We start from the raw sequence: 14712 nt of genomic DNA, 5'->3' as shown, positions 1-14712 counted from the left end.
TTTTAGGGACAAGGCAAGTTGTTTTTTTCATACATAACTCAAGTGTCGGGGCCAACCTACAATTTCTAGAGGATTAGTCCTCCGTTCAAAAACGGGGTTGATTAAACCCAGCGCAAAGCCCAGTATGAACAAACCCGCAGGAGTTGCACCGCAATAGGAGGTTTCGAAACCCAATCAAAGAGGAAGCACCGGTGAGTCCCATGCGTTGACCACTAGACCGGATTTGGAACAACAGCTTATGAAATTAATGATTCCTAGTGGAGTATCTTGAAAGATACTACTTGATAAGATTGGAATGACAAATTCTGTCTCTAATACATTATTACCTCTATACAATACACACAAAACACACTTTCAACACTATGTGGAAACAGGGGATACTGTGAGCAAACACAGTAGTATGCAGTTGTGCCCCATCTCACCATTTGTCTCGACAATCAGGAAAGAGTTCTTTTAAAAATCCGAACCATCCAAAACACTTTTGGACGGTAAGATTGCGTGCTAGTGCACACTGCTTTGATTTGCTCACAGCAGCCCTTACCTCCTACATATGCAAGGTAGATATCCGTTTTACAATCATTACCAATCTAAAGGGCAATTTTTTATTGAACGGCTGAAATTCAGGTCAAGAGTTTTACATGATGGACTTGACTCTTGAGGCACTGAGTCTCACCTTCCCTCAAGTGATGGTAGAGAAATAGGTAAAGCAAGTAATTCCTATCATATTGCATTTAACAGATAGGGCCTTTTACTTGAATAATATACCTAATCTGACCAGAAATGGCTCCTGCTTATTTGCAATACTTCTTGAACCACACTCCAATATTGAGGAAGGTTTCAAAGTCAGATTGCGGTCTGCAAAGGAGAAAAAAATGAACCAAACTTAATGTGACGCAAGAGATTTAGCTTGCGGGTAGGTTAGAATATTGAGTTCCCGCAACAACAAAAAAAAGCAGTGGGAAGAAGTTTACTTTTCGATCCCGTGAACATCGTTGGGAAACACAATTACTTTAGCTTCTCCTCCTTTCTCCTTTAGTGCCCGTGCATACTGCACATTTCATACGTAAGAGCATTCGATTATTGTCTGAAGAAAAGAAACTTTAGTACAGAATAAAAAGCTGGGAAACAATAAGACAAGCAGAAGGCCTACTAATTTCCTTGATGCAATTCATATGGTCTACAATTACATAACATTTAACTATGACCGACGTCCGTGACAAAGAAAGATAAACAAATTAGCCCATAAATCTCCACCGCCTTGTACATCACTAACATCAAGAGTGCCTCCCAAATTACCACGCAGCAGCAAATATGGGAAGAATGACAAAACAAGGCAATCAACGATCTTGCCGTCTTGGCTTTTCAACAAGGGAAAATATGAGTGAGGAAGACCAATGCACTTGGAAGTTCAAAGAAAATGTTTAATAACGTAAACACAAAAGTACAAGAGTGTTCAGTTAACTGATCTGAAACCACACAACATCTGTCCACATACATATTTAGTTTAGTCAGAGATGAGGAAAAAAATGTGTATATACACACACACACACACACACATACAGTTAGTCTCAAATGAGGGAGTCCGCATTTTAACTAAAATGCGGACCTCCTCATTTCTCCCATTTCCCGATCGAATTTTGATGATCTGAGCCGCTCAATGTGACAGAACGTGATTTTAAGGGTACTCACAAGAAATCGGCAAAAAAGGGAAGGGCTTCATCCGAGCAGTTTTTGTTTGAACTGTTCAATAAAAAACAAACAAAAACTGCTCGGATGAAGCCCTTCCCGATCTTTTTTTTTTTTGCTAATTTCTCGCGAGTACCCTTAAAATCACGTTCTGAACACATTGAGCGGCTCAGATCATTGAAATTCGATCGGGAAAGGGAGGTCCGCATTTTATTAAAATGAGGTGGTCTTCATAAGAGCTGGACTATGTGTGTGTGTGTGTGTATATATATATATATATATATGACCAATGAAGAGAGATACAATGGAGCTTTGCACGGGTAACAAAACATTTCTAACCTGTGTATATTCAAATGGAGAGTAAGATATGAAGTCTTACTTGTAATCCATTAGAAACTGGAACACGAAGATCCTGAGCTCCCAAAAGGAAAAGTGTAGGTGTTTTGACCTGCAATTAATTCCAATACGAGGACCTCATTTTGGCATCTCAATAGGAAGTGTCCACTTATGAAAAGAACACATCTGTCTAGTATTGCCTATTCTTTTTTTGGTATTTCGTTCAAAAATGCCTTTCCTTTGTCAGTGGCACGAGTTCATCATTTTATTGACACTGTGATAGCAAGGACATTTCAGTGGTGAAACTCTTTTAGAGCAGCCACTTTGTGCTAATAGAGCCAAAGGTCACCGGTCCTCCCCGCCCATGCCCCCATTGATTGGGGATTACATGGGTAAAGGGTACTGCTATTGTTGTACGACAGCAAAGACATGTCAAGTTATACTGTTATAGAATCCCTTGATTCTTTAACACCAAAGAGAAGAAAATAAGAAACAACAATGACCAAAATCTAAATTCCACTGTATGTGCCTCTATAAAGGCGCACCAAAATCCGTTCAAGCTGTAGAGTTACATAGTATCTAGACAACATACCTTCGACAAGTGTGAAATAGGAGACATGCTGTGCATAAGTTTCAGTTGTTCAGCTGAAGGTGCTTCCGTGAAGATAGATTTCCCCTCACTTCCACAGGTCTCCACAAAGCACCAATCAGGAATATCCGTGGTACCAACCATCAGAGCAAGGTTACAAACAGGATTTCTTACGGCTGCTGCAACAAACTTATCTGGCGCCTGCAAAATTTAAGCATTTCAACATACTGAGTATTGGGCAGCTTAAGAATGAAAAATCTACTTCTAATATTGACCCATACATGCAATCTCAGCAGAATTGACCCAAATAGTGGCCTTGGTCATTGGATTTTCATGTTAGATCACCACGGTCCAAAAGATTGAGCTGTTAAGAAAATGAGTCAAATAACGTATGCAAAGCTCTCCAAGACCCACACTAATTTGAATACCCATCTAGCACGCGGAGATGCATATAGTCCCATGCAGAGAAATGTATTCCGAAGGAAGAAACAAATACATACCGATACGTTTACCTCCCCAATCTGAGCTCTAATACCATGGTAGATCATCGATTTTTTTCCCCTAAACTTAAGTTATGGGCTTGTCAAGAGAATGAAAGAACATGCATATTAATCTTCTGAAAAGTTCAAGTGCCCATCGTCAAGGTCAAGGATTAAATGAAAGGTAGAGGGAAGAGGGAGAAATGTATGCAAAACAACTCAATTCAACAAAGCCTTGTCTAACTATTTGGGGTCGGATACATATATTTCGTTTTAACTATTTCTCTTGCTTAAGTAGTATAAGCTCCATCAAACCATATCCAATCATGTCTTTCAGAGACTATGCCAAACCCCGTTAATTTTGGTGTCTTTTACCTTGCATATTCCCCATGTAAACAATGTCATTCTTCCTTTTGAAAATATTGGTACGCATTGTACATGACTGAAACTTCTTAATTGAGTTTCCCTCAGTAATAAAAGAAGTGCATGCAAAAAAAAATGTGCAAACTCGGGATTCAATGGCATAATACGACAGCAGGGGTACGTTTGTTCACCCAGATTTGAGCATCAAAGTAGACTACATAACCAAGGGGACCGCATCACTGATGTTTGATTAAACTTTTACGGTCTGAATCATGTCTGTTGGATTGAAATCCCACAACACATAGGATATATAAAACCTTGGGTGATATGGTACTATTAATTCCTCACTTGGTCGCAATGGGATTATATACCCCTTCAATATTACTCTAGTGAAACAAACAGGCCAGCTACTCACCTGACCAATCAAGTGGGTTGTCAAAAATCCACCATGAGAACCACCAAGCACGGATACTTTGGAAGGGTCTGCAAGTCCCATGTCAATTGCATGATCAATGGCAGTTAGCACATCATTGACATCCTGCATGCAATAAGCAAAATAGCAGTGTTACGGGGGCTATCATTGGAAAGCATTACATTGTCACAGCAAAGTGGAATACTATGCACCAGAGGCACAATAGGCAAAGACTAAATTACATGAAGTAGTAACAGTAAGTACCTGTGACCCAACTTTCCCAGGGAGAGATTGCAATGCCTCCTCACCAAAACCCAACGAACCTCTGAGGAAAATAACAAACATGTTTGAACTTTGAATAAAGAACAGCATTTCACTTTATTGTATGACTACAACAAAAGCAAAAATAGAAGTTCCCCAGAGAGAACAAGGGGGATGATGTTGAAAACTGAAAATTGTCCAGAATCTCACATAAGGAGTGAGAACTGAGAAGTACAATCACATCAATCCCACTCTAAACTCAGTACACGTTATATGCCGGAGAAATTTAGAAACATAATACAACCTGAAGAGTGGGGCAAGCTGACTTGTCAACTTATTGGAGAAATGTGAGAAACAAAGGAACGGAAACTTGAAAAGCAAAAGAATTAAATCTAGAAAACTGAAACAATGTACAACAAATTGCCAAGAAAGACTGCAAATTGTTCTAGGGTATGTCTACATTAAGCCTATAGGCCATAGCCAAGGAAGGCAGAAACTTAAGGTACTAAATATATCAAGGTGAACCTATCTTGTAAAATGACTTGTGAAGCATAATGACTGATTTGAGTATAAAATTGGGGCTATAGATGTATTTGAATGTGAGGCTCGAGGACACTCCGCAGGAAAGGCATAAATGCTACGATTTCACTTTTCAAAGTCCCAATCACAAATGAGGGAAATCCAAATGATACCTCAACACTCCAGTCCATTAGGAGATTCGAAGTCTGCACGCTGTGACTAAATTAACATCTATTTAAACTGCAAACATTTTCGAGTATGTGCTTCTTAGTTCTCTATCTTCACCCTTCTAACCATCACTCCCAAAGATGGTCTTTTCATATCTTCCTAGTTCCTATCATCATCATACAAGCATCTTGTTTGAATCAGAAAAATGCCAAAGGGTTCACACTGATGGTGAGACGTATTTACTTGTATTACTTATATTTATCTTACCTTGGGCATTCTTGTACTTCTATTGGTCTATTACTATGCGTGCATGTGAGCCTGCCTCTTCTCCCCTACAAACTCTAAATACATGTTTGCACTACAACACACCTAATTCAAGTTGAATAATACTATAATAGTAGAAAGTTATATGGTTTCATTAGCAATTCATGTATACTTGGTTTCACTCAATTTCCAGCACCGGCTTATAGTCTAACCTTTGAAATATATTTTCCTCTAAAATAGAAGGCAAACAGGGAAAAAGAGAGGAAAATCAACGGATTTACCTATAGTTTACAATCAGCAAGCTGTAACCAATTGAAGACAGGAACGCAAATGACTTAGAAAAGCTTGACACCGAGACAGAGTGGGGCCCCCCATGAAGCATTACAATTAATGGATCGCAGGCATCGCTTTTCTTGGACTTGGAGGATACAAATATGGCTTCAATAGGTTTTCTGGCACCTAAAAGAAATCAATATACATAAGCCATTAATGCAATTTAACAGGTAAGTCTGATATACGCCATAATCGGTGTACGAACCCGAGTACAGAGCTATACCCATACAACCAACTACTCTAAGAGCTCAATCAAAATGGGAATTTTGTGCACTACTCTAAGAGCTCAATCAAATTGGAAAATTTGCGCAATGAGGGTTCAACACAGCCCACTTGCGCAAACATAATACAAATTGTGACCAGACCAGCCAAGGTAATACGCAATGTTACCAGTAAGTTCACATTGACAGGATCATTGGCATACAAAAGAGATGTCTAAGGCATTTATTAGCATTGACAAGCTATGGCGGCCATCTAGAAATCGAAAAACTACGAGTTTCTGTAAGTTCACAGATCTTTAGTGAGATTAGGAATCAGCAAAAAACAGACTTTCGAAGTATGAACAGGCCTGATGCATGAATGAAAGGTAAGACTGGAAACTAGAAAGAAATAGAAAATATATTAAATTATTTTGCCATAGCATACCTTCAGAGAGGTTCTCAGTAACACCCCTGACAGGAATCTTCATCACACTAAACTGAAGAGATGACAGCAAAGTCCTAACCTGCATAAGATGGTAGCAATATCCATAGTTTACACAAATATTAGCACCCAATGAAATACTGCATCCAATGAAATACCACATGAAATAGCTTCTTTTTTTTCGAGAAACACATGAACTAGCTAACTTGAACAGAAAAGGACAAGAAACCTTCTCAGAGCATCTTGATATCGGGCTTGAAATATCTGCCCAACTCCATGATGGAACTGTAGATGACCCCTCGTCAGGACAACCGTACTTGATTTGAGGAACATCTATTGGGCTGCTACAAACTTCATGGGGGAAAAAGAGTTGGAAGTATATCAGGGTTTCCCATACAATGAACAATTTTTAAAACAACAGCATTTTTGTTTACCAGCAACACAGTTGTCCCCGTCTAGTGCAAGAACATTCCACGAAAAATCTGAGTCGCCTGGGCTGATCCGTACCAATTTCCCACTGTAAATGGATATCATGCGATGAGTAAATATATACTGCTATAACAAGGAAATGGTGAAGCCAGCTGGAATTTACATTTCTCAATGTCATTGGAAAGCTTTAACATGTTCCTATTAGAATCTGTTTCACTTATCTGTAACTGGAAAGATTAAAAAGGAACCCTCTAAATTACTCTAGTAACCATGCATGCATAAGACAAAACAGACTTTTTTTGCCAGTTCCATGATGCCAACAACTTATAACCCATTATTGACTTTCACTCTTTGTCAACCAATGACCGAACAGGACACCATGAGAATCGTAGGTTCTGATCATGCTTGAGGAGAGAAATTTGTTGGATCAGACAAATTGAGAACTGTTGGAAGTTTGCTATAGTAACCACAGATCTGAGTCAACCAAAACTAACTATTTCCAAATTGCGTTAGCAATCTCCAATAGTGTTCGTGTACGGAAACAGATTGTGGCAAATACAGTGCATGCCCACAGCCCATTCTCTGCTCTTCCTTCCTTTCTTTCTCTTTCATTCTTTCGTTTGTTGGTGAATGCCATCCCTTCCATTATATGTTGCAAAACTTAAAAAATTTAAGATCTCCAGGTTCTAATTTTCATTTCCCAGATCTTGCGGGACCATTTAGCTAATAGCAGAACTCACACTAGACAAACAGGTATATGTCCCGCACAAGCTATATGCATACCCCCATGCACTTTTTCAAAACCAAATACATCATGGAGGCCAAGGGGGACTTTGCTATTTAGTATCTACTCCTGTTAGGTATAATATTTGAATGAGAAAAAGCTTTTGGTAAAATATCTTTTGAGTTTTGAGCAAACTAAAACAGAAGGGGATAATAAGCTACCATCAGACCCACGCTCACTGATATATTCGTCTACTACTCTTTCTTTGGTTCTCACAAAAGTTGGGTTTAATCTGAAAGAAAATAAAAATTGTTGGCCAACTACTATCTCTCTATATTGGTTCCACTTCTCTAGTAATATTTTTGTATGCTGTCTTTCCTTTCTCAGTAATTATTGAATTTACAGTGTAAAGTGACACAGTATGTGCTAATTTACAAATTTGGAGCCATACCATTATCTTCCAAGGTTTGGTTGTTTGTTCCATCAACGTTAAGACAAACAAATATGATAATTTTATGTAATTCGAGGTTCATGCACATTTCATGGGCTCTGGCTGCTATATATACAAATGAAGCGGACGGGATCTCCAGTGATTCTCCACATTGATGAGATTAAGAAGCATGAGCCCCTAGTACATACCTCTGCACATGGACTGAGATAATTGCTTGAGTGCTACGCCAGTAAGAAGATAAAATCATTGTGTATCCATCAGAAAGCCATGGTTTACCAAGAATACTTGAACAATAGAGTCCAGGGAAGCAACCATCCTCAGCACACATCACAACAGGAACCTACAAAATGTTTCAAACCACCAGATAGAGTGAATTGCAGTTAAATTATCATGGCTTCATATCCATCATTGTCTACGCTTGCCAATCTCTGCTCTCATAATGTCAAAATAAAAATTATGAAGGGCCAGTACAGCCAATGGAAACTTTCCAAGGTTATCATGCATGAGATTTCACATGATTGATGCAAACTTTCCAAGGTTATCATGCATGAGATTTCACATGATTGATGCAATAAGAATTTTCCAAGAAAGTTCATTGCATGTTTACAGTATACAGACATTTCCTTATTGTGAATATAACATCCAAAAGGAATTATAAAGTAGCTCCAAATGGTCCATTTAATTCAGTTTCAGCTCCTAAACATTTAACATTTAACATATATGATATTCCAGCTCTGTGATGCTAAACAATCTGTTTATACAGCTGTTGGACTTGCTCCAGTTTTTTAGTATGGCTAGTGCTAAAACCAACACCTGGAAGATAACCAGAGAGTAGAAGAAAGACTTGATATCAAGTTCTCAACCCTTTCTCTCTCTGCATGCAACGTCACAGTCACAGTCGTCACCTTACGCATGCAGAGATAAAAGGACAGAGAAAGGCAGAAATAAACAAGGGAAACAGAGTCCAGATGAACAAGTATGAAGAACAGAGCACAGTGGGGTAGTAAATAAAGTTTTGAAAATTGGATTTCCGGAGACTGATAGTGTGAAGGACCAGTTTCATTTTCTGCTTTTTGTTTTTCTGTTGGTCCCTTTCTTTGATCTGCAAACCCCCATGCATACAATTGGGGAGAGGGACACCGAAAATAAAAGAAAGAAACAAAATGGATACCACATTTGTGCAGTTAGAGTTTGCAACAAGGGATTCCACACCACATGGACACAATTTGCTGTATTGCTGGGGAAAAAAATCCGAGAACATGTCCTAAAATAATGAGAGAGCAAATAACAAGCACGGTAGGACAGGAAGTCAAGGGAGTCAAGGGAATTAAGAAAATGCAATTGCTAACCACATGTTTTGAACACATGAAAGTGCATATTGTAGTTATCTCTTATCTAATCTCATAAAGAACTGTTGCAACACATCAAAACAAACTCAAGATGACGACGATAGACTAATATCGAACATCATCTAAGTTATGAAGGAAATCAACAAGTTGTGCACCATGGTTACTTGGTAACTACTTGTTTGATCATTCATCAAAGTTCACATCATTTCAAACTTGACAGTAAATAAAGAGCTCACCACGTCAACTATTTTCGCTGATGGATCTGGCTTTCCGTCAGTCGGCCATTCAATCCGATGAAGTGAGTCTGTTGCAGAATGTGCCCCGGAATCTACAGAACTTTTTGCAGATAAAAACACAAGAAACTTCCCATCTGGGCTGAAAAGTAATCAGCATTACCAATCAAGAGCGTGATGATTGAATTCCAATACTTGTAAAATAGTCTGTAAACACTGCCATTGGCTTGTAATCTACATCAGGTAGTTCTACAGGTGCACAAAAAGGATGGCCCAAACTGATGTTTAGGTCATACACATCCACTGCCTACTGCAATTAGAAGTGGCGGCGAATGCAGTTACTAAGGAGGAAATCCCTAAGTTTTCTCAGTAATGGTATTGTCCGCCTATACGACCCCCTTGATGGGGAGTTTCAGGGTTCCTTAGGTGCATATTCCTAGGACTTGTCTTTACTTTTCTTCTTTTTCAGGTATCCTGCATCAAGATATTAGAGAATGGGTAGCTTCTGAATCCATCACTTTAGTGCAGTTCAGTTTCACGCATTAAATCAAAGAACCAATATTTGCTTGGGCTCAGGCACAGTATTACAATTTACAAACACTATGAGAGAATTATTAAGTACTGTCTCCAAAAGTTATCTCATAAGCACTCTTTAAGCTGAAGAACTGAGTATATGAGCAGAGATACCTGAACCGTGGAAAGAAAGCACTACTTATGCTTTGGGTAAGATTAACTACTTGTACATCTTCGCTCACATTTTCTCTGAAAGAAATAAGGAACTTTGAATCAAATTACTGGAAAAGTAGGATTATGGAGTTTCCAGATGAAACTAGACAAGCAGTAAAGAAAAAAGAAACTGAGATAGAACACAAGAAAAACCTACTTTGGGCGGAGTTCATTTGCTTCAGATTCATGAAAGGGAGCCCTAACTGCATATAAGGCACAAGGCCTATTATAGCAGTACTTGATACCAAGCTTTCTCCTGCCTGATGACCACCCAACAAAAACCAAATATTGATGCAACCCTTTTGTCGATGGAGCCCATACAACCTGTCCAATGCTCAATGACTTCCCAATTCCCTCAACACCACATACCTCTCCACTGCAAAATTTCACTGTTAACACTTCCATCCAACAAATACCCCAAATCAAAACCTTAATGTAAGCCAAAACTAGCTAAAAGGAACCTGTTTATATTGATGACAAAGAGTGCAGGTTGCCTTTTTCCAGCGTAAGTTTCCCCCCAGTCCTCCTCCCAATCACCTTGACCTTTCCAGCTACCACAATCTTTTTCTGCGGAACCTCTTTTCTTATAGCCAAGACCACTAAACGTTGGCTTGGAAGGAGACGGCTCCTCCGCAACATAAGCAATTAGAGTTTCATCAGAGTTCCAAGAAATTCCCTCAAACCTATACCATAAAGACACTTCTCAATTCATATCGACAGGAAAGAAAGCATATCACATAAACTTCCTAATTCGGTCAGACCAATGCAAGTCTTGTCACAATGAGATATTGAGCAATTCATGAGTTGCAAAGACTAAACTGCTTTCATGAATAGATAATTTTATAGTACACCAAGTTACCATCCATCGGAGTATACAGAGCCATGAACCGAATGAGGAATATGGAATTCTTTTTCCACTTCAGATGCACCCCAAATTTCAAATTGAGTAGGGGATTCATTTTCAGAATTCCGAACAACTAGAAGCTTCGAGCCTGACGGGGATGGAACCATTGTGGACACGCCCGTCATTTCAACAGGAAATGGAGCCCATTGGAAGCTTGTGAAACCGTCACTTTCTTTCACAATGTGACTAGATAAAATATATTTCCTCTTCTTATTGGCCAAAAGATTCGGTTGGCTAATTGAAAACATAGCTTGCACACCCTTTCCTGCAGATTTTTTTTTTTAATCCATAAAGATAGTATAATCAAGGTATCAGCTTTTGAAGAACACTAAAGAAAGAAAAAAGAACGAGATTGGGAGCAGGTGAAGAATATACGCAAGTTACTGTACATGTGTGTGTGTGTGTGTGAAGAACTGTACAATCTCCAGAATGATAAACGGCAACACTAAATTGCAAATATATGAATTCAAATGCAACTTGTTCTATTAGAAAGTCATTATTGAGTTTATTTATAAAAAGTGGTTAATATGGATGGGAAGTTCACGTAAATGGCCTCAAAGTCCATACCGCACACAAAAACTTCAAGGCGTAACGTATAAGCTAGTTTGGTCCAGACATACCACACACAAAAACATAACCATACCATTCTCAGGCTTAAAAGTCCATGCCTTGTCAACGGTGGAGATGCTTGTGAATTCTTGAAGCAATTCAGACTGAGAAGCATATTCTCCTTCAGTAGCCTCGTCTACACCCCATGGCATTTCCTTTATAGAGTTTGCTCCAGAAACATCCATTGCAAAGCACACGAACTTTTGATTACTACAATTGAATAGAATAGAAAATTAACAAGCAGAAATAACTAATAGAGGATGGGTGATTGTATGTGTGTGTGTGTGTGTGTGTGTGTGTGTGTGTGTGTGAGACGTGTGCAATCCGGGAGAAGAGTGAAAACTCTGTGAAAAAGTAACCGAAAAGCTATTCATAATTTATTAATGCTTATGCCGCTACTAAATATTCCGATATATGTTATTCATGTATGTGTAACACTAACAGTCAGTTCGTACATCAAATGTGTTTATCATTTATGACAGGTACAGCAGTAAGCAAAAAAGAAAAAGAAAAAGAAACATCAAAATACCATAACATGTAACTATTTACCTGAAGACCTAACAAAAAAAACTAGAAATTTACAGGGATAAAGAAAACTCATAAATCAAAGTGGCAATCTACTTGCAAGCCAACTACCAAGCAGTTTAAAACAACAAGAAAACAAGAACAAAAAACAGGGGTCCCCTTTTTCACGAGATATGGTTCCAATTATGAACTTTCAATGCATATGGTACAGAAGTTTTCACAACTCGGATTGATGAGTCCAAAAGGAATTTAGCTCCTTTTTTGCTTTCTTGTTAATCAGCCATAGTCCATTAAAGCTCATCCATTTTGGCTCTTGAAAATTTCACTAATGAAATACACTATGGGTGGCATATATTACAGCTCAAGCAAATTTTGAATACGGTATTAAAATCTTCAATATTATCCCATCAAAATATAGAGAGCCTTCTGCTTGCCATTTTAAACACGGGATTTATCAAGTCTAAATTTTTGCCCTTTTGCTTTGCCCTTGCCTCATTACAAGCTAACCAAAGCCATTTCGATAACATCCTCCTACAGTCCTACTATTGCACCTATTTCCCTAATGTAGATGAAACAACTACCAAACAGATTTCTGTATCAGAAAAAGAAAGAGATCAATCCAATATCTACATCGATTCCTATTTATGAGGATTTACTTCAGTTTACCATATCATCAAAATATCAAATTAAAGTCTTTTTTTTCCTGGTTAGATCAAAATATCATAATCTTTCGATTGATTTGTTTCTTGTTCGAGAAAAGAACTAACATACTTTTACCCATATGACTTAATTCATTGTCCGAGTCATTCAAGTTCGCATACAGAGACTGATAAGGTTGCACAAGAAAACACCTCCCACAGGGGAATAAAAGATAAAGACACACATAAAGGGAGACACGAAACGCATGCATTTTAACAGCTGGATTCAGCATGCAACTATGAATTCAAATAAATCAAGCCCGACTCGCATAAGTTGATTTAGCAGAGAGATAACCAGAAATCAACTAAGCAAGCATCGGTGATATAGTCAAAGCAATGCAGTGAGACAAATTATATATGACTATGAGTTCAAACATAATAAATAAAACCCACCTCGAATCAAAGGATTTAGCAGGCAAGAAACTAGAAATCAATTAAGTTAGCATCAGTGAAACCAATCAACGCGATTCTTTCTTCTTCTTTTATGCTTTCTTCTTCTTTTTTGCCAAACATTGTAATACCACAGTGGGGTTAGTGGAAAATTAGTGGGTTAACAATTTGGGGGTTCGACGTCTCCGGAGACCCAGACCTCCCCTTAAAAGTCAAGGGTGGGTTCGACGACTCTGGAGAGTGGAGAGCCAGACCTCCCCTTAAAAGTCAAGGGTACGACGAGCTAAGAGTCACATCTCAATAAGAATCAGTTCGAGAATATAGAACTGTGAATTCATATCAATAAAACCCACCTCGAATCCAAGGATTCAGAAGGCAAGAACTTAGAAATCAACCGAGTTCTGTTTCTTTTTTCTCTTTTATTTTTTTTGATCGTAGAAATCAAACTACGTTAGCATCACTAAAAAAATATAGAAGAGAATCGTGGTTTGGCAGTGAAGAGAGAGAGAGAGATTACGATGAGAGACAAAGTGGTTTGGCAGTGAAGCGCTTGAGAAGATGATGGGTATGAGAAAATGTAGGAAGAGAGAGAGAAGAGAATCGAGGGCGAAGTAAGTTTAGGCACCACTTCGAAGTGGGAGTGATGAGGTGTGATAACGGGACCATTTGGAAACTTCACATTTTTCCCTACGCAAAGGAGTTGGGGTGTTTGTTTTCGATGCGGCTTGAGCCCAATAGCCAATATGCATATGCTTGTAATTGAGATGTCAGCTTGACTTCGAGTTTTCATTCTCGTTTATTAATCGAGTTGAGCTGAATTGAGGTGAGGTTGAGTTCAAGTTTAAAGATATATTTAGTGAATGAATCGACTTGAAGGGAACGACTTCGGTGTCCTCGGTCATTTTGGGGACACCGTAATTTTTGGCATAACAAAATCATTACAAGCATAACCAAACCAATTATATGTATAACCAAGCCATAACAAGGCATAACCAAAACTCCAATCCAACGGTTGAGATTGTGCCACGCATGCTAGTTTGACCAAAAAAAACCGGTCTAACTGGTCATCCTAACAGGTCATCGAATTTGGCATAACAAAACCACTAAATAGCATAACAAGTAAACCCAAAAAGGCATAACACGTGAATTTAATGGCATAACATGAGTATAACATTTCCTAAACAGGTATAACATTAACCCAAAATAGGCATAACAAAACCATTAAATGACATAACTGTTGAGTTATAACCATGTGGGCATAACATAAACCATTGAAAAGCATAACACAAAACCAACGACAAGTATAACAAAAACCATAAAAGGCATAACAAAAAGCAAAAAGTAAAAGAACCACATAAAATCATAACAATAACCTCTAAAAGGTATAACAACAACCTCTAAAACCATAACAATACCCACCTGTCATTTTTTCATTTATTTTTTTATTTGAAAATGTTTAACCACGGTTAAGTGGGAAAAAAATTTAAAATGTAAATGTGTCTTGCGATTATGTTCAACAGTAAAATGTAATGGACCTCAATAAATCAATTTATTTTAATAATCAAGGCCGTTAATTTGGTTGTTCTTGTTGATTTAGTTATTTATGAAAATTTTGGGTTCCA

At 38.2% G+C, this 14712-nt stretch overlaps 1 protein-coding gene across 3 annotated transcripts; it reads right to left on the bottom strand.

Annotated features, from left to right (window-relative positions):
• Positions 1 to 579: 579 nt before the first annotated feature.
• Positions 580 to 13805, bottom strand: LOC131324218 (acylamino-acid-releasing enzyme). Of its 3 annotated transcripts, none has more exons than XM_058356090.1 (18): positions 13608 to 13805; positions 11512 to 11687; positions 10824 to 11133; positions 10426 to 10647; positions 10122 to 10340; positions 9926 to 10000; positions 9242 to 9380; positions 7845 to 7996; positions 6487 to 6569; positions 6282 to 6403; positions 6056 to 6134; positions 5359 to 5536; positions 4130 to 4190; positions 3869 to 3991; positions 2615 to 2812; positions 2066 to 2134; positions 972 to 1048; positions 580 to 855 (listed from the first exon to the last, which is right to left on the bottom strand). In XM_058356090.1, exons 1-18 carry the CDS (start codon positions 13754 to 13756, stop codon positions 792 to 794), a joined length of 2496 nt encoding a protein of 831 aa, XP_058212073.1. In that variant the 5' UTR covers positions 13757 to 13805; the 3' UTR covers positions 580 to 791. The 3 variants fall into 3 exon arrangements, with proteins under 3 accessions (XP_058212073.1, XP_058212075.1, XP_058212074.1); XM_058356092.1 differs by lacking the exon at positions 13608 to 13805 and adding an exon at positions 13444 to 13462; XM_058356091.1 differs by lacking the exon at positions 13608 to 13805 and adding an exon at positions 13094 to 13249.
• Between the last annotated feature and the right edge of the window lie 907 nt (positions 13806 to 14712).

The sequence above is a fragment of the Rhododendron vialii genome, chromosome 4a (assembly GCF_030253575.1).
Source record: "Rhododendron vialii isolate Sample 1 chromosome 4a, ASM3025357v1".
Taxonomy (NCBI): domain Eukaryota; kingdom Viridiplantae; phylum Streptophyta; class Magnoliopsida; order Ericales; family Ericaceae; genus Rhododendron; species Rhododendron vialii.
Note: the sequence above shows the minus strand (reverse complement) of the source record. Positions and strands in the feature narration are given on the sequence as shown.